We start from the raw sequence: 21,476 nt of genomic DNA on the forward strand, positions 1-21,476 counted from the left end.
ACACCTAAGTTTCATTGCCAAACTAAAACATTCGTATGCTAACTTTGTTAGTGACAACACTATCTAGCTCTTTTTCAGCAATACCTAATTTTACCTGAAGCTAACATTAAAAGCAGCAGTCTAGACAACTACGAGAAAGTCTAGTTATTTTGGATGCTGACTGGCAACTCCGAGTTATCACTCGTTTTATTCATGGACAGTACATCCTGCTATTTTGGTTGAAACAATAATATTCTATAGTGCTTACAAAAATAGAGGCTGTCAGTAATTTTTTCTGCCATGCAAACCAAAGTACTAGAAAGCAAAAGTCTCATAAATGCCAAATATATATATTTAAAGTTTATGTATATTTCATCTTATTTCAGTGCTCAGTTTTGGACTCTGGAATTCACATATAAAATGCAGTACGAAAATGAGGATGCTAGGGTCACAGCTGCGTGTATCTATTCTGCAGATATACTAGAGCAATGAAAATATGCTATGCCAAAAAACAAATTATAATGTGCAAAGCTTGTCAAGCTTTTATCATGAATGCTATTTGCTCTGCAGTTTTTAAATCTCAAGGTATTAACCTTCATACTCAGTTTAGGAGGTAGTGCTGAACAACATATTTATAGCTGTAAGTGACAAAAAATACTCATAAAAATAAGGGAAAAAGGGGAAATGATCTTCAAATAATCTAATGTATTTCACACAAATAATTATTCAGAACTACACCAAGCTGTGCTGCCCAGTTGTTTGCTCTCAATGAAGTCAATTGTTCTTACACAAGGATTCCATTCATTTAATAACTTTATCTGGTTTTTTATTGCTTCAGTACACCCTTTATTGCTTAAGTACACCATTAGAGTTTGTATAGTAATAATAATTTTTTTAAAAAGAGGAAAAGAAAGAAATTGACATTATTTAAAAGACTTATGTGACCCAGTGCACTGCTTTGTTAACTTACCCTTGCATCTGTAACCTTGAATTCCCTCAGAATATACTGTGGCATGTTGTACTCTGCCATTGGATCTACCACAAAATACTGATACCTGGCTGAGCGCTCTGCAGGCCAGTACTGGTGGCATTTCTCCTACAAAATAACAATGCAAAATACATTTCCTGTTACTCATGACCACTACTATAAACTGATACAAAAACTTTTTCACTTATGTATTGTCATCACCATCATGACAGCTAGGCTTCGCGAATGAAGATATGAGAAGGGCTCTACCCACACTGTGGGATAGGCAAGTCCAGTTGCAAAAGGCACAGCAGAAATTCTCCTCAGGAAGTATTGGCGAGGCACAGTTCTTTTTGCATTGTCTTTTCTCCTCGAGACTAATTCTACGTGTGTTCTCAAAGGAGGCAGCAGCGTTATTGATGGGGTGTCTCCATGTCTCCTGACAGGAGGCCAGAGTGGACCACTGATGGTAGTCAATATGGCCAAAACTGAGGTATGAAAAGTGCCATTTTGCTCAGTTTTATCATTTATCAGTGACAGGAACTATCTCTATCCAAATTTTCAGTATAGAATGGAATTTAAATCTGGGGGCCACCTTGATTTTCGTTTCTTCCTCCTATAGAAACAGGTCCACTGGCCTTAGTCAAGACTGCCTCTGCATCCATAAAGCCATGTTTTGAATCATCTTTATTCCCCAAGATACATGGCTTGAGTCAGACTTCATTTATCACACACCCGCTTTATCTTGATGTAATCCTGTCCAGATAGTAAACTGCTTTGTTCTTTCCATTAAACAAAGCAGCACTTGAATGAGTTTAAGGACTGTAAACGAGGTGCTGAAACCTCAGTGCTATGGACATACAGAAGATATTCAGATCTCAAAAATATCACACTTTCTTTTAATGTTGTTAAAACCAGATCCTGCAAAATTGAAGCTTCCAAATAAGAAATCTTCATTTTTCAATAGACAGCTATGCTTTCTCTGCAGGCTTCGGAAGATCAACATGCAAACATGTCTATTGCAACACATCTACAGATTGGAAAATCTTAAACCTACTGATCATCAGTGCTACTTGTATTTCAAAGGAGAAGGAACTCAAATCCTCACCTTTATCTTTAAATATTCCTATAACAATAAAATATTTTAATAAAAAATCTATACAGCAAAACACTTTAGTAAAATAATTTTATAGCAGTACTTACTCTGCCCATTTCTCTTAGCTTAGTTAGCATGACCACAATTGTAGAATTATGCTCCCAGAGCATTCTCCAGAAGTCTTCAGTTGTTTCTGCTAAAGGACCCTGTGTAGCTATATAAGCTTTTTGTTGTCTATGTTAAACAAAAAAAAAAAGTAAATTAAGAAAAATATTTTAATCAGAAAAGTGAATTGTTACAGACTTTGTTGATACGTAAACATTGTCTAGAGGAAAAACTTATATACTATTCTTAATAAGCATATTAAAACCCTATGACAATTGTTTAATCAAATTATGATATTTTATTTTTAGGACTTTGAGAGGGAAATTACTCTGTTAATATTATGATATATGTCTTTATCATTATTATTTAAATTGTAATGCAACTCTAACAGCTCAACTTTGCGTGCTGTAAAAAGCACTTAAGAAACAGCTGTGCTGGTTCATTTTGTAGAAATAACTGTCTAACAATCTATTAAGTTTAGGAATTATAGCATCAAGCAGTTTCTTTATTAACTCCTTTTCAACAGTCTGATGCCTCCAGCAAAAGCAGGGCAGGAAGAAAATTCAAAAATAGAGTGCACTGCACTTCCAGGTCTTGATACCGTACTAGTGGAAGTTACCACCGAGCTGTTAAAACTTCTGGATCAGCACCTTTATAAGACAACGACCAGTTAATGTTGTTCTTTCTTCTTTCAGCAACAGTAACACCTTTGTGGATGGCAATGGAGATGAAGGTTATTTCTAATTATGAGCAGAGGCTCAGAAAATTATCTCTGTGCGTACGGATACTCAGGTACACCTACACTGCCCTAAAGAAACTATACTGCTTCTCTTTCACGTCTTTTCCTACCAGCTGCTTAAGTTGGCTGAGGCCACATTGCTCCATGTTGTCATAAAGATGCTGGTGGGCTACACAACTGTTTATGTATAAAATGCTTTTGGCCACTAGGTCTAGCCTTAATCTGTGTCCTAAGATGATAGGTTATAACCTTGACACAGAGAGTGTGTCTCCTGTATGTTATTTCTATGTATCTTTTTAAGCAGAACAGTTCTGAAGCAAGAGAGGTTCTAAATCATGAATGCGCTTAAACTTTCAGCGACTTTCAGCATGTAAAACATACTCGAGTTCTTAATGGTTTAAAGATGGGTAAAAATATTATGTCATTTGCAGAATTTTCCTTTATTGTATGGGTGAAAATCAAAACCTTTTATTAATATTTTAAAAACATCCAGTCAAACAGGGCATGTGCAGATAATGAAAAATACTAAATTTCAGTATTAAACTTTGTTATTTTCAATGTAATTACACAAATAATTTTGTAAACTTTTAAAACAGTCCACATGAGAACATATCGGCATTCATACCTGTATCCATCAATGAAACTGGCATTAATATAATCAGAGCCTTCTACTCCTCGGATTGGCTGCAAGCATACTCTTGTAGATTCATATGGCATTATATTGACAAGGCGATTTTTGAATTTATTACATGGAAGATTGGCACTGATGAATCTTGAAGTGTGAGCTTTAGAGCTAGCAAGACGCTGTTGAAAAAAAATTAAAAGAATTAAAGCCAGGTCTAACAAAAACAAAACGACACCATCTGATTTGAGGCTCCCTGGTCATTATCTGGCCATTATAAGCAATTCCAATTTCAGATGCTTACTTTTCTATATTCTATTTCATTACGTAAATATTTGTAAAGCTTCTTTTAAAACCTTATAAAAAATCAATCTGTGCTCAGTTATTGCATACGGACAAATTTTGAGTATTAAACCATTAGACAAACACACATTTCAAGCTAATGAAACAATGAAGGAACAGCAGGGTTAAACCATCCTCACCAAATGGTTCTTGTCTGGACATCAACTGAGGATAGAATCCGACTTTTTACAATGTCTCATCTTCTTAATTTAACATTTTACACTGTCAATGTCTTATCTTTTAATTACTGGAAACAACTGATGGAGGACAGAGCAGCACGAAGAGTTGCACCACTTGTTTTTGGTTCCACGCAACATAAAATGCCAGTACCTTAAATTCCAGCTCCATTCCTGTGACATTCTCGCCTGTTTCTATCTGTGTCAGCTTCTGGATATATGCATACAGGTTTCTGGCTGGCACTTCCGTATTTCCACATGTCACTGCTTCCAGCAGTGCATCATGGATAAAGATGTATTGGTCCTCAGTTTGAACCATGTAATTCCTCTGCGCTCTCATTAGAGTTACGTGGCCATAAATATCTACAGTCTTTTCATGCTTTATTCTCTCCAACATGGCATCTATCACAATGAAACAGCCAGTCCTGCCGACTCCAGCACTAAAAGAAATGAACACAGGAGGGACGACATGGGGGACTATTTCATGCATTGCGCTTACTTCTATGGCATTCAAGTTTTAAAGTTTCATAACAATGATTTTTACAGCACATTTTTCTGAATATAAACATCGGAGTGTGTGAAAGAGGTGGTGCCCTGAAATAAGTAAACTCCGTTAACACCAATTACAACCAATTGAGAATATGGAATGCTTTTTTATGACATCTTCAAATCTTGCAGTTTTAAGATTGACTGTAAGAGAAATAAAACAAATTGCAACATGTTCTAAAAATATATATTCTTAAAAATGGAACTTACTGGAGATGATGAATCCTCTAAGAATCCATGCTTTATTTGTAGCATGATTTCTAACTCATTAAACAGGCTGTTACTATAAAGTTTACAGAAGTAAACATATTGGCAAATAATAATGTTACAGAAAATGAGTCTTAAATATTCCTCTTTGTGTTGGAGGTAAACTTTGCATCCCTCTCCCAATTCTGCCAATGGGGCTCCTATTAACAGTTTCTTCTGTACTCTGCTCTTTCACTTACCTAGGCCACACTGTTATTCTTTGAAATGCAGAACCATGCCTAGTTAGCTGTCCTAGCTGCAGGCTAGGAAAACATAAGAAAGACCTGGAATACCTCGAACATGGGCCAGGACGCTCCGTTGCTGCATTATTTCACAGGACAGATTATAAAAGAAATAAAATGTGCTTAAAAACAAAGCCTGAAATCACAGCATTGAATTAGTGTTTACACTGGGTGGGTAATATTTTTCAGGCAACGGCAAAGTTAGTGCACCCTCACAGCTCCTGAGTTAAGTCAATGTCTGCTTTTAGGTGAAGTCACATCGGTACTGTTGAGGCCAAAGAAACTACTACCTCTTAACTCTCTGCACAGTCAGGAATTCCTCAGGAACAACTCTGAGCTATAAAGTTGCCTTCCCCTCCTTGGCGGGGCTTGAAGAGTAGAAGACATGGCTCAGCTACTGTGAGCCTGGCACAGGAATAAACACTGATCATGAAATACTCAGTTGGATCTAAGAGAACTCAACTTTTTTTTGGTAAAAGATCTACTTAATAGAAGCTTATTTTTATGATACCTGCTGATAAAATGTGCCAGACTTTCAAGGATTTTCAGTCATTCCCTCCTTGTCTTAAAGGTGATGTCTCTTAAATGCACAGGCTACATTTAATAACTCCTGATGACAATGTTATGGAGAAGAAAAGGAGACTTACAGTTCTATTAGTCATACATGACATGTTACTATTAGTCATACATGATCCTTTATTTATTGGGATAAATGAACAGGAAAAATGTAGAAGGAAGCCGAAAAAGACTACAAAATACATAAGGCCAGAAAATATACTGAAGGTCTGAATATGCAATTTATGTGCTAAATGGAGCCACACTGCCTAAAATCTCTACAGGAATTCTTTTCTGGAGAAGTTTGGACACCAACTGTGGTAAACCAAATCTTCAGAAAGATGACTGTCTTTATTGCGACTGTCACAGGTTAGGGCTGGGCCAGCCACTAAATGCGAACAGACGCTCTCTAATCCCCTCTTCCCTCCCTGAACAGGAAGGAAAAGAGAATAAGGCAGAGAGACTTACGGGTTAGGAAAGAAAAAACTAGAACAGCTTTAATGAAACAATAATGGAAATAATAGTAAAATGACAAAAACAAAGAACTACATACAACTATATATAAGCCCCATATCGAACCCGACTCCACCCCCCAATAGCAATCCCCACTGATGCTGCAGAGCAGGAGGCACTGGGGAAGCTCCAGGCTCAGCGGTGGTGGGAGCTGGATACAGGGAGCTGGATTCGGGGACTCAGGATCCGGATCAAAAGCAGGAGGTCAGATGGAGTCCTCCCTGGACACCGGCCGTTGCAGAAAAGGGGACAGAAACTCTCATGATCACTCCATTTATATTAAATATGATGTATATAGGATGGAATACTCCCGTTGGTCACCTGTCCTGTCTGGAGGTGCCACCTTTTACTGCCTTGTGACCCCTCTTACTACCTGGCACTCCCAGTGTGTCACACAAGAGCCAGCAGTGGCCTTGGTCACTGTGGGAATAAGTATAAAGCAAGAGCCTTTCTGCATCCTAGTCCCGGGCAGTAACTGTAAACATCAGGTGTTATCACTGTCTGTAGCACACACTCTCTGCAAAAACATGCTACTGACTTCAGAAAGTGCAGCTTCTTGAAAGAGACTGAGCTGGACAGTAAAAATCACTAAACAGGACAGCAACCAACAATTTTTTTGCATGTGACTGAACTTTATGAAGTTTTGTTTCAACTATTTGTATACACGTAGCTATACAAAGCATAAATGTAAAATATGATGGGGTTTGTATACCATTTTTATATCTGGGATCACATCAGGTTTGTGACAACAAATGATAATTTCTGGCCTTCTAAATGCTTAGCTTGTTCTCAGTTATTGAGAGGTAGTATGTAATAGAGTAAGAAGCAGTTTATAAACTCGCAAAACATTGACAATGTCTTAAGGATATTTAAGAACAGCACTAACTGCCAATTTTTCAAAAGAGATACAAATAATTACAACCCAGCTTTCAGAGGACAATTATATAAAACCCATGATCTTCTCACAGTTCCTGTATTTTCATGAGATATCAAATACCAAAAGTCCATCCTGAAACTGATAATTAAGGATAAGCCTCTATATCTTGCATGACTTCCAGTTACCAGCAAACTGCATTTATTTACAACCAAATCAGAATGAAATACAGTGCAGAAAGATGTTTTAGTCTCACAGGAGGTAAGTTTTGTTTCTAAGATTCCATATTTGCATATTATCAAACATGTATTTTTGTGAACTCTTACTATTCCAGAAGCAGTTCCTTTCAAACAGCTGAGGACTTCTGCTAACAGACCAAACGCATCAATCTCATCTTTCTTAGATGCCATTCTGACAAGAATTATCAATATTCCGCATCTAAGAAAACTTACCAATCAATGATATTAATCAATGAGAGTAGTAGAGAAAGAAAATATACAGACAAATGAAATTATGGCTATCCTAGGTAAATGAGAGTTTATCTACACTGTATAATAAAAGCTTTGCATTCCAGGAAACCCTAGTCATGTTAACATTGGTAATAATCATGGAGAAAATCTCAAAAAACTCTGTTGCTACTGCGTTGATTTTGGATTTTTTTTTGATTGCAAAGAAATCACCACAAGTATCACAAATAGATATGTCAGATTAGTCTACATATAGTTTTAAACCATTCCTTAAACAATATGGGTTCACAATCAGTTTTTATCATCCTAACAAGTGCTGGCTGAGTGAGAAATAGGAATGTTTGTACATGCAGATGTTCTCAGTTGTTTAGAATATGGTTCTCTTTCTTGCCATACAGTAATGAATTAATGTTCTGTCACAGTGTATATAACTGGATATGCCATTTCTCATATCAAACATTAAAAGGTTCACTGGTACCTACAGGCCACAACTGCAAAATTCAAACCCACTTAAAAACTGGAATGCTATCAGCCAGAAGGAGTAGGTTGTGTTTCTTCTCTTCATGCTTTGTATTATCATTTGTAAGTTTATTCTTCCCACGAGCAAACTCAAAGAAGAGTTATTGGCATACTGTAACACAGAAGATATTTGCTAGTTTACATGTTTATACAGAGGCTGTGAAGATCATAACACCAAACCAAAATGCAGTACTATGCACCAATGTTTTCATGATAAGGATGGAGGGGCTGACACACAACGTTTACTGAGGTATTTGGCTCCACTGAGCTCCTGACACACTCTTATCTAATGATTTTATCTAGCAAGACATTTTACTATCTTGAGGTGTTCAAGATTTTCCAACTCTGCTAATTACAATTATAATTGAGCTGTGTGTCTACCAGATATATTTAAAATATTTAATATACATTATTTTATCTTCCTCTTTACCCCCACTTGTGTTCAAACTCCCAACTCCAACAGCTTCCTATACAAGGGGAAGAAACTACCTTAACCGTTTTTTGCTTTTGTCTGCTGTCACATAGACTTCTTAACATGGCACCAATACACAGCTGGGAAGCCATGTAGTTCAAATCCTCACTAACACGAGAACATAAAAAACCCCTTTCTGCTAACAGTGATTATTCAAGTAATGAAAATAATTTCACAAATTAAGTTAATACTTATTATTTTCTTGTCCTTTTGGTTTACACATTTTAGGATTACTCTCAAATTCAGAATTTAGAAAAGTCATTTCAGCTATTGAAAGATACAATAAACAAGCTGAAAACCTAAGCAGTCTATTAAATAGGCATGTCTACTAGGAAACTCCTATTTCTTCAGATATCATCATTTATCCTATTATAACATTTGTGTTCAGTTTTTAAAAATCTGATGGACTCAGTCCCATGAGCTGAAACATGTTTAATGTCCTTTGATGTAATACAGCTGCAATTCACCAAAAGCAAAATTAAGAGGTATAAGGGGGCCATTTCACATTAAAATCACTCTACAGATGTGTTAAAGGTTGGCTTTTGTGATTAATTTGTAGCTGTTGAAATGATGACCCTTGCCTGATACTTCAGTGATTTGGCAAAGGAAGATAGTGTAATTGCCAGTACTCACAGATCATTTATTTGGAAGCAAAGACAGTAAAATATGGACCAAAAATCACTTTAGGACATTTTTGACTCATATCAGGGGAAATTTTTATTGAATATTACATTTTCAGATGGAATGAAGCTTGCATTTATGAACTGAAAGTACATAAAACTGCTTGTGATTTGGGAAACATAAAAAACCCCTAGATTTTATTGAGGAATTTCATATGATTAATTAGATACTAATCCCACAGAAATTCTCTAGTAGTTCTGACAAGAGCAATGTTTAGATTTTTTCTCTTTTTCCTGTTAGGAAATTAGAATACATTTGAAAATTACCCTTCTGTCCAGGAAGCAGTGAAAAAGCCCCTTATGAAACCTCTGAACATCCTTTTGAAGGTATACATTTGACTGAAATAGCATAAAGACCTACTGCAAAGAGGTAAATTTAAATATTATTTTAGAAGGGATACCAGACTGCTCCAAGAATTCTGGGAACAGCTTATAAGAGACCTTTGACAACTGATCTGTAAGTGCACAATGACTTTCTTTTATTCTCATTGTGGTTGTGGTCACATACCAACAATGAAGTATGATATAAGAAATATTTTTAGGTGTAATGCTTCATCAAAAAAGACTTTAACTATTGTGTTTTCTTCATATTTATGCTGTACATGGCGGCTACCATATTTGTCACTGAAGTCATATAAAGCTTCTTAAAATGCACAAGGGAAGAAAGAAAATTGAAAAAAAAAGCAGGAGAAGATTTCATTACAAGTAGATAAAGCTCACTCTAGAGCTCCCCAGAGTTTTCATTAGCTAGCTGGCAAAAGCATAGAATCACAGATTCACAGATTCGTTGAGGCTGGAAAAGATCTCTGAGATCATCAAGTCCAGCCTATGTCCCAACATCACCACATTGGCCAGACCACGGCACTAAGTGCCACATCCAGCCTCTCCTTAAACACCTCCAGGGACGGTGACTCCACCACTTCCCTGGGCAGTGCATCCCAGTGCCTGAGCACCCTCTCCGTGAGGAAATGCTTCCTGAGATCCAACCTAAACCTTCCCTAATGCAGTTTCAGGCCCTGCCCTCTCCTCCTGTCACTAGCTGCCCAGGAGAAGAACCTGACCCCCATCTGACTGCAACCTCCCTTCAGGGAGTTGTAGAGAGTGATAAGGTGCCCCCTGAGTCTCCTCCAGGGTAAACAACCCCAGCTCCCTCAGCCTCTCCTCATAGGACTTTCCTCTAGTCCAAACACAACCCAGTCCACATAACTCAAAACTCAGCCTTAGATCATTTTCCTTTACCAAAATTTATGAAGGTTTTCTTTTCAGTTTGTATGTTCTCAGGATTCTACCATTACTATATATTCTTCAAATATAACTGCCCCAGATTTAAGCTAAATTTTTCATAATATGTGATTGCAGAACTGTATTAATGTTGAGGACGTAAATTTGTTCTTCATCTAATCTTGAGTTCAGCTCTGGAGAGATCAAGCACAGGAAGCTGCCTTACTGAATTGTATCATGAACACAAACAATTAAGAAATTAAGGAATTTCTTTAACAACTCTCACGTACAGGGAATAATTATTTGTTAAAATATTTTAAAAGCTGAGTTTTCCATGTAGATTCAAGATATAGTATTACTAATACTCAGTAAAACAAAACTAAAATATTTTGAGAGACATTTCTCACAAGGACAGTCCCTTACAGCAGTTAAAAACCTCTCATCAGACTTTAGGATTTTCATGAGCCAAAAATCTACAGAAATGCAGAAGGAGTCCTACATAGCAGAAAAGTAGTGCAGCAAGGCAACTGTGGAAGGGCATAATGTAAAAAGCAAATCCACTAACTGACAGGTCACAAGTATTAGGAATAATTTAAGTGCTAACAGTGGAGGAATACGGGCCATGTTGCACTATGGAAGCAGAAGATATATAAGTAGTTCATTGAAGTGAAGAAGTGAAGAAAAATAACATCTGAAACCACAAATATTATAGCATCAGGTAACTTCTGAGCACACTTTAAAAATATGACAGCCATTTACCTGAAGTTGCATTTTTGTACTACAACTAGATTTAAGTTTCTGTAGAACTAACTGGGAGAATTTCATGTGACATCTTTACTCCATTTCACACTCATTCATTCACTCACTACCCTATGGATCCAATATTTATTGAAAGATTCTGTAAATCTTCCCCTGAATGCCATTCTGAGGCCATTTTACATGCCAAACGGCTGCCCTTGCATTTGCCTCCCTGACAAGTAGTGTGGTCCATCTCAAGCATGGTGGAGAAATTATAACATTGAAGAAACATGTTAACAAGGATGTCAATATGTGAAGAGAACGTTAATAAAACTAGGTAACTCACCCTGGAGCAGAGAAGACTCAAAAGAAAGGGAGATATGAAAGAAGCGCATAAAATCATGCATTACATGGAGGAGGTGAACAGGAAATGACTATTCCTTTTTGCTTGTAACACAAGAAATAGAAGCATGAAATGAAATGATCAGAAAGAAAATTTAGAACAAACAGGAAGTAGTTTTTCATGCAGTAGGTAATTAAATTGTGAAACTCATTGTTGAAGAATACCATTGATGCCAAAAAGAAATTCACAGAGGAAAAGATCCATTAAGAGTTATTAACCAACAAGTTACAGACACATTTTCTCCTACAGAAATCCTTTTATTAGGCTTTGCTGGAATTTGGACAGGCGCTCTAAGAAAATGACATTCTAGACATGTCCTGGGAGAGAAGCTTAAACATGCTTTCTAAATTTGGTCTCACAGTTCCGCACACTTAAAAGAAAGCACAAACATTCCACCCCTCCATCTGCTAATCAGCTCATCTGGACCTCTTCCCTTCAATCAACACTCTGCCTTTGGGTACCTGACACTCTTAGGAACTATGACACTGAAATGGGATGGCAGTATTTCTCATCCTTGTTTTTTCTTCCTTGAAAGGCACAGAATATCACAGAACATTTCTGCCTGCTTCTTTCTTGAAATCATGAATTGTTTGTGAAAAAAACCACAACTCTTACTGTTCTGCTTGTGAGATGGAATACAGCAGAAATTGCACAATATGACAACTGAAAAGTTCATCGACCCTATTTCATACCATTTCTTTTTCTTATCTTGGTTTCTCTTCAGAATTCATTGTTGATTTTTTTAGAGCAATACATTCCATAATCCTACTTTTCATAGAGGATTTTTATATATAAGCCTTACTGTAAATCACTATATCACCTGATTTCTTCAATTACTCAGCTACATTAACAAAAATAGAATAAACTGTATTTCTCTGTACTGTTTTATCTGTGAATGAGGATTTATTGTGATTTTTTAATTTAAAAATTAATCCAAGTCTCAGAAATCCTCCTTATTTTTCTATTTCTCTGAATACAATCATATATTCAGTGTACTGTATTCTAAATTCCGCATCAAAGAGTAACTATCCTAAATATAACCTCTGTGAAATTTGTTTAGTTTCAGTGTACAATTTTACATTCTTTGTACTGTACAACACAATCACAAAGCATTCTTGTCATTATTCATTCCACTAAAGAAAGAAACATCAAAAATTTACTGGAATAGTTTAGTCAAATGAAGTTTAGAAAAAAGAATGCATTTTGAGGTTAATTTTAAAAACATATCTTACTGTGACTTGTTACCTTAAACTAAACACAGAACTATGCATGAACAGCTGTAGTAAATGCAGAAAATTATACTTTTGGGTAATTTATGAGAGGAAGTACACTTCAATCCTATCATCAACAAATGAAAGTGAAGATTACAGCACAGCAAAGAAGTCAATGATCAGAAATTATGCTGCTTGCTGCTAACAACTACTCCCTTTCTTAGTATTTGAACCTGTTTTGCGTTCTCTGTAAATGTTTTGAGAAGTTGTTTTGTACTTTTGCATATTTCTGTGCTTTGATTACATTTTCATGTGGAACATGTAGAAGAACTATTACCCTATCTGTGTGGGAAATAGGACAATGAACTGATGCTATCTGAAAATGAATTAAATAAGACAGGAATAAATGTGTTCTGCAGTACTGGATAACAGGATAACCTTGAAAGTACTTTATGAATACAAAGGTGCTTCTCAGTGTTGGAGTCCTTCTGGACCTCTCCTTGATTTTAGGTGTTTGTATACCTAATGTGGTCAACAACTGCTTCTTTTTCTTAACATTGGCTGCCCTCAGAACCCGTGTTTTAAAGTCAGAACACTACCATTTGCCATTTATTACACTTAGGTTTTGGATTGACAGAACAGTGATGAGGTCCAAGACTGTCATCCAACCACAGTATTTTACCTGGTAAACACAAGTAAAAAAAAGAATACAGAGTACCAGGTCTCCTCTGTCCATCTTCGCGCTTTTTTTCAGTACTAATCACACTTTAAATCCCTAAATGAACTGGGCTCCATCTGTCTACAAATCCTTTCATTATTTTTTAAAATCTTTTTTTCCTACTTTGAAAACTTGGAATTAACTAAAAATTAGACCTCAAGCTTAAGGCTGATGCTACAACAGCAGCAGACTTACTGTTTTGGATCTCCATCTCAAGATGTCTCTTCCTTTTCCATGCAGAATTGATACATTTGAAGGGTAAATTCAGAGGATAAGACAAATGTGATCTTGCCACTTCACATTTGGTTTATATTAAAATGGTTGTAATATGGTAATAATGCAAAGAGATGTTACACAGCAAAAAACAGAGATGCTCTCTGAGCTCACATCAAGGCTCACACCAGGCCTTCATTTTCTTAGACCAAGTGGTGAAAAGAATACACACCGTTTTGAGTATCTCTAACAATATTCTACTGACAGCTGAAGAGTCTGGTTACTGGTTCTATCGACGTTTCTTTGCTTTAACCTTAACAGTCTTTATACCAGCATGAATTCTCTGTAATGTAGTAGAAAATCAGTTTGGGAGAGATTAATGCCTCTAAGTATTTCACATTTCTTCATCACAGTTTGTCATTTAGAGCTTGGACACTAATCTCTTTTTTTTCTGTTTTTTTTTTTTTTTTCCAGCATTCTGAACTTCATGAGCAAACACTGTGGACATGTTATAATTAAAATCACCAGCGTATTGGTGTGGAAGTTTCACAGTAGATATAAAATAAACTTGGATAGTATTATGATAACTTTTAGACATTTAAAAACTATTTTTAAAATTCAGGTGACAAAAAAAAAAAGTACCACAATGTAGGATTCACTCAGAAAAGCAGTCATTGACAAAATCTGAAAATAAGTGATTAGACCCTGAAGTAAGTCTGTAAGAGTATGAAAAATGAAGGAAGATTAATATTCAGGGCAGAATACTGATTGGAAAGCCTCCACAAAAGATAACAGGACTATTTTTAAAGCTGCATTTTACTTTTAGAGACACAGAGAGATGATTTAAAGAGGCTTTCAAACTGATTACTTTAGACAAAAATACAGCCTGTTCGAAGTTAGCCAAACATGTCGGGTAGCCAAGTTAATGCAATGCGTTCCAGTATACTGTGTGTCCATGGATAGTCCAGAATTTACTGTAGGTACAGCTGGGAAATCTCAGAGATACCCTTTTCCAGAATTCAGCTATTGGGTTATAAAAATATTTTCACATTTCCTGCAGATGGCTGGATTCTTTTCTTCACTCATAATTTTAATTCAGAATCCATTACAGGCAGCTGCTGGCTCTGATAGAATCTAATTGCTCTTTTACTAGACTCAGCTGCAAGCAGTCAGATTTCCTTTTCCTTTGTAGAGTATATTATATATAAACATGGGTGGGGAGAAAAATAACCAATTAACTAAATACATATGGATAAAATGACTCACTAAGAGTGCTGATCAAATAATGCATCAAACTACAGCTTAGGTCAAAGGAAATTACAGGCCTTGTAGGACAAGATAATATATATATGAAAATAATTATCAGCACTGACATATTTGTAATTTGAGATAAAACATGGAAAAGCCATTCCTTCTGTTAAAAAAAAATCTTACAGAAAATTGTAACATTTTAATAAGGAGCAGGTTATTTCACTGAGTGAAAAGTCATCACTATCCAGGAGACTTGCTCAACCAAAACCATTTGTTGGCTGAATTCAAGTCAGGTACTTCCACTGGACAGCTTAGCAAGAAAATGTGGCATAATTTTTGTACTATTTTTACTGCTTTAGCTCTTATAAAAAAAGTAAAGAAAAAAGGAGAGGAGAGGAGAGGAGAGGAGAGGAGAGGAGAGGAGAGGAGAGACTGGAGAATAGTCAGTAAGGTTACAGAAAGAGGGTATATCACAAATGAGGGAGCATACATAAGCAGCAAAAAGATAAAGGATGTGAGCATTCCCAGTCATCTCCCTTCACATGACAAGTACTGAAGCAGGTTAGGATATTTTGCTGTCCTACTTTGCTATGATGGTTGAACAAAAGGAAAAGTTATAGACTTGTAAAACAAGAAAGAGAATTAAAGAATGCTTCCCTAGGTGACTAAAGGAATATCAGAGGGGTAAGAATTCAAATCCTCATGAAGTAGGGCTAAACCAGGCACTAACTGCTTGCTTCTGTGGAGGAAATTTTGCTGAAATATTGTTGACACTGAAGTTTTACACTTTCCTCTGAAAGTTCTGACATTTGCCATTGTTAGAATCAGGGTACTAGCCTAGATAGACCACTGATTTTATCTAGTAATAGCATTCACTATGTTCCTTTACAGATTTTTGACTTCTAGCAGAAACAAAATCTTGCCTTATGCAGTCATAGCAGCTTTTTAGGATTTCAAAAGATAATCCAGCCCTGAGTCACAGCAGTGGGGATATAATCCTCTGAACCACAGGCTAAGTGCCAACCAAAGATGGCTTTATACACATAGGACTGATTTAATCAAAAAGACCACAAGCAGGTATTTTCGATTATTTCAAACTTTATGATGAAATACTGCTACTATTTGTACTGAGTTTTTATGCTTCAGTTCATGCTTTAGGAAAGTCTTGTTTGCTGTGCAGAACTGGTTTCTCACATAATACAAAACTTGAACGTTTTCTGGTGTTTGACATCCCATGGAGGATTTCTCGCTAATATAGAATAATATTTTTCTATTCAAATTAAAAATATCAAGGTATTCTAGCCAATACTTAAGGACCCTGCACACTGTCATTGTCACAATGTATGGTAACCCTTGTTATGTTCCTACTTCCAGTTTTTCATATGTGAGCACCTAAACTTAAGGAAAGAAGTTAGACACCGAAGCTAGTAACATCCAGACTGTCCTTCAGTTACAGAATGATCAGGTGAGGACTGTAACTGGCATCTTTGCAACCAATATGATCCTACCTAATGACATTCAAATTTGAAATAGAGAAAAAAAATGAAGCATTATCCATGCATCACTGGCTCTATCAGCATATAGACGGAGACTATTAGAGAATGTTAGGATTGGAAGGAACCTGTAGAGATCATCTAGTCCAATCCCCCTGCCAGAGCAGGATCACTTAGAGTAGATCACACAGGAACGCGTCCAGGTGGGTTCTGAAAGTTTCCAGAGAAGGAGACTCCCCAACCTCTCTGGGCAGCCTGTGCCAGTGCTCTGTCATCCTCACCATAAGGAAGATTCTCATCACGTTGAGGTGGAACTTCCTATATTCTAGCTTACATTCATTATTCTTGGACCTATTACTGGGCACCACTGAAAAGAGACTGTCCCCTTCCTCCTGACACGCCTCAGATATTTCTATACGTTAATAAGGTCCTCTCTTAGCCGTCTCCTTTCAAGGCCAAACAGCCCCAGGTCTCTCAGTCTCTCTTCACAGGAGCAATGTTCAAGTCCCTTAATCATTCTCATAGGTCTCCATTGGACTGTCTCCAGTAGGTCCCTGTCTCTCTCGAATTGGGGAGGCCAAAACTGGACACAGTATTGCAGGTGTGGTCTCATCAGGGCAGAGTAGAGAGGGAGGAGAACTTCCCTAGACCTGCTGGACACGCTTTCCTCAGTGCACCTCATTGAGGATCTCATTGGCCCTCTTGGCCACAAGGGCACATTGCTGTCCTAGGGACAACTTATTGTCCTCTAGGACTCCAAGGTCTTTCGCCATGGGGCTGCTTTACAGCAGGACGTCCCCTAATCTGTACTGAGGCCTGGCGTTATTCATCCCCAGATGCAGGACTCTGTACTTGTCCTTACTGAACTTCAGGAGGTTAAATGAGGTGAAAAATATTGTTATGTTCAGCATAAAACTGCCAAGGTTTTAAACAGTGAAGCTTTTGCAATCTAGATTTTCACAATCTGGAAAGTTTTTACAGTGAGAATATTAGGGCAAGTCTCAACTCCTGTCCGTCTGTGACACTATTCACTACACAAGTGATTATCAGGTAGTGTCTTGCTATACCAATGACCCCTCAGTGTGCCGGGAGGACATCAGTTTGTTTCTGCAAGCTAGCATTTATCAACCTTTCTTCTAGACTCTTTCTCATTTCTGAGTAGATTCTACAATTACCACAAAGAACTGAGGACAGAGGAATCCTCAAAAAATTTCTAAATTAAGAGAATCTCACTGTAGCTCCTTAAACTGAAACCAAGCTCCCAAGGTATCAAACTCTGTATGTCTTGGTGTATTTTGCATAAGGTATATGCAGAAATTAAGTAATTCCCAAGGATAAAGGTACATGTAGAAATTCCCAAGGATAAAGGTTATGCGTAGAAATAAAATGACTCCCAGTCAGTTCCTCTAATTAGAATAACTGAGACTATCAGTAGAAATGCAATATAAGGAAAAACATGGGCATTTTCTTATTGCTGTATTTTCCTATTTAGAGGAGCTAAACATCGTTTGCAGGGCCAACAACTAGGCATTGTTTTAAGAATAACTATAGCCTTATTTCTCTCCTTTTGCTTTGTGAATGAAGACTTTGATAAAAAAGTTGCATTAATGAAATATATGGTGACCTACATCTAACAACTAGGGATGAAACAGTGTTACAGCATTTTGATATATGGATTATACACAGCATAGTCTAATATATGGTAGTAACTTAATAGCTGCTAGATAAAGACATGTGGGTAAAGCAGAGGAAGTTTAGGATATCTGTGATATTAAAATGCTTGTCACACTAAAAGGCCTTTACTGTCCTCTCCAGAGCTTTCAGCTATCCAGGGAAGTTAGGAAAGATCCTGAGCTTTTCTCAGGATAGGGAGAGAGAAGGGATGAGGAAGCTTTCAGTAATTTCCAATCTTCTTTGAGAGATTTATGAATGTGTACTGCGGGGATTCTTTTCCCCACCGTGAAAAAGGATAGGCAGTCATCTGCAACCTATTTACTGCCAGGATTAGAAAATGAGCACTTGGAAGGCATGTGGCAAATGCAGTAGAGAGGTTCAAAAGATAGAGACATGAAGAAAAACAATCTACTGGAAAATCATTGCCTTAGAAATGCATTTTTTAAAAAAAATATTTTTTATTCTGAAATATTGAATAAAAATTAGGTAAATATTCTACTTTAAGAAATACAAGATCATATTGTGTTCAGTTGCTTTTTTTTGAAAATTAACTTGTTTTTACTGTGCTAACTGATTATGTTAGTATTCTCAGACATGGATTTATTTAAAACAGTCGTATCCTTCCAAATCTCCAAGTGTTTCTGTTTGGTACAGCAGCCTTAACAGTGGCTGCCAAAACTTCACAAAGTATCTTAAAGATATGTCTCTTAGTGCTGGTATTAAAAGAGAGATTCAAACATATGGGATTGCACTGACATGTTAAGCTTTTATGTAGTGTTACTGAACCAACCACTAAAGTTTCTGTGATGTTTTCAAAACACAGTGGCATAAACCTCCAAACACCCTCTGGTGCTATTTTATTGTGATCTGATTAGCACCTGTTTGCCTGCACTAATCCGACTTCAAACAAAAACGTGTGCTTTCCCCACTATCATTAGACCACACATTACAGCTTCAGCAATGCAGAATCCAAGGGTTTAAGCCTGCATTTTTTCATTAGAGAAAGCTTTTTTTTCCAGATCAGCTCTGCAAATCAGGGCAAATCATGCAGAGACACCAGTTGGAGTGTAATACTACTAAACTTCTATGCAAAGAGACTGAAACGATACTGTCTGATACATATAACAGTTTGCAAATGAAAAAAGCATCTACTTGTATCAAGTATTTCAATCTATACAAGCAAAGATGAGACAAAATGGCAGTTTATAATAAATATATTTCCAAATCTAACTTTATCTTGATTTGAGTTTGGCTAAACTATTTCACTTGGTGGATATAGACAGCAATAGTAATATGCATTTATACTATTTTCATTACATCTTGTTCATACAGGTAGTCCTACCAGAATACCTAATTACATTACATTACAAAAAAAAATCTGAATTTTGATTAGGCCTTGATGTTATCTTTGATGCCTCACAATCCTTTCAGCAATGATTTATGTTTTCTCCTTTAAAATATTATTGCTTTATTTATATTTTAATTACATTTTCAACTTAAAAATGCTCCAACTTTTCTGTGCAAGTAAGAACTTCCACTGGTAGAATGTACATATGACATTTCTGAACATGTTTTTGACTTCTGTAATAGATTCAAATTCAATCCAGCAAAGGCACTCAATCTGTTAATTATCAAAAATATATGTGTAAATGACATGCAAAGATGTCTGTTTCATGGACATTAGTAACAGACAATTACTAATGTTATAAAAAAGTCTAATCTTATGATTCAGTATTTCGATTTGCTTTCATCACACATAATTTGTTATGAAGACTTACTCTTGCATTTGTTCAACATGCATTTATCAGAACATGACTCAGAAAGTCTAGTAATTTTGAATAGTAATACTTATATCCTGTTCACAGTCAATTTCACCAGTTAATACTATGCATTTTTTCTTCTGATGCCTGGTACATGTCCAGAATTCAGTCAACTGTTCACAGGACGGTTCTTCAGTTGTCACTCATTTTTTCACCTCGGACTTTTTCCCACTAAGCAAATTGCAAGTTATTAACTAAATTCTTAATACATTCAATAACCATTTCCTAGGAACATGATATTAAACTAGCTTATCAACTACTGAAACTTTGACAAAAACTGATCTGAGGCCACATTTGTGAACTGGATCTTTAATGACCTTGATTTTCTGTAGGATATATAGCCATATCCCAAAACCACCAAGTAAACTGGAAAAACCTCTTAATGTCTTACATGAAGTAGACTGAGAGACAACTGTTGGTCAATATTAAGGCAGATGAGGAGAATGCAGTAAGAAAAAGCTTAGCCTAAACATTTTATTTACAATACCTACTTACAAATACAGAATAATTGGGGGGATTCTCTCCATGAATCAACTTGCAGATAGCTGTCTCTTTTATTTATTCCTCACCCAGTTGGGCTTCTGTTGCTTTTACTGGATATTGCTCAACGTTTGAGCATCAAGAAACTCTGAGTGAAATTCACATAAATATTATAGACAAATGGCTTCTCCCTGTACTTGGTTGCCTGATAGCTTTTATTTTCAGGTTTTTAGGGATTAAAAGCTTTGCAGACAAACACTTCCACAGCTCTTAGTACCAATTATTCCTTTGCATCAAACATATTTTGAAAAGGTAAACTCCTTTGTATTTATACTTCTGTAACATGTCATCACTACAGTGATTACAATTTTCTGAGCTGTGATAATTTGTTAGGTACTGAAAGAAACATGAAGAAAAGGTATTAGTGCTGTCTCAGATGTCTTACACTCCCCACTATGAATCTATTGGTCCCGCTGAGGAGTAAAGTCAGATTATTCTTTCAGTGTGATATCTTGCAAAAGCACTGCCTACCATAGGCAAGGGGTACGAAATACGGTCATATATGGTATATTTTTGTTCTGCTGGAGGAAGTCTGAAATACTTTTAACATCTGAATGGTGGTAATACATGAGCTTTAATGAAAAGGGACTTAAGGAGTCCTGAACACAAAATGGGAGACAATGACAGATAAGATACAGAACAAAGAAAAGAGGACTTCTTAAAAAAGGCTGCAGAGGTAGACTACAGGACAGCAAAGGAAAAAATGAAGATTGTCAAGAACAGATAAAATATTTCAGTGGAAGAGGGTGACTACTAGCAGGCAGTGAGAGGTGATGCATGACAAAAATTGGAGAATGCTACTACTATAATCATGATCTTTGATGATCTTTCTCCAAAGAAAATATTAAGACATATATAGGTAGGAGCATATTTCATATTTAAATAGTTACGCAATATGTTAACAACAAGTGAAATGAATTTGTGAAGAGAAGTGGAATTGAAGAATAGAAATATAATACAATTAGAGGAGTTCATGAAATAAAGAGCAGTTCAGAAACTGCAGAGAAAAAAATAGAAAAAGGTGAAATGACTGAGGATTAGAAGCAAAGGAAAG

The 21,476-nt window shown here is 36.4% G+C and overlaps 1 protein-coding gene across 1 annotated transcript in view; it reads right to left on the minus strand.

The window, feature by feature from the left end:
- LOC104273401 (receptor-type tyrosine-protein phosphatase delta) overlaps window positions 1-21,476 on the minus strand; it is a gene marked incomplete at its 5' end in the record, with an annotated part of 83,425 nt that overhangs the window by 9,988 nt on the left and 51,961 nt on the right. The window contains 4 exons of the mRNA XM_009868732.1: window positions 950-1,075; window positions 2,150-2,276; window positions 3,512-3,690; window positions 4,181-4,466. Of these exons, the coding sequence (XP_009867034.1) occupies window positions 950-1,075; window positions 2,150-2,276; window positions 3,512-3,690; window positions 4,181-4,466 (718 nt within the window). The remainder of the gene's footprint in view (window positions 1-949; window positions 1,076-2,149; window positions 2,277-3,511; window positions 3,691-4,180; window positions 4,467-21,476) is intronic.

Source organism: Apaloderma vittatum, unplaced genomic scaffold (assembly GCF_000703405.1).
Source record: "Apaloderma vittatum isolate BGI_N311 unplaced genomic scaffold, ASM70340v1 scaffold6004, whole genome shotgun sequence".
Lineage (NCBI taxonomy): Eukaryota > Metazoa > Chordata > Aves > Trogoniformes > Trogonidae > Apaloderma > Apaloderma vittatum.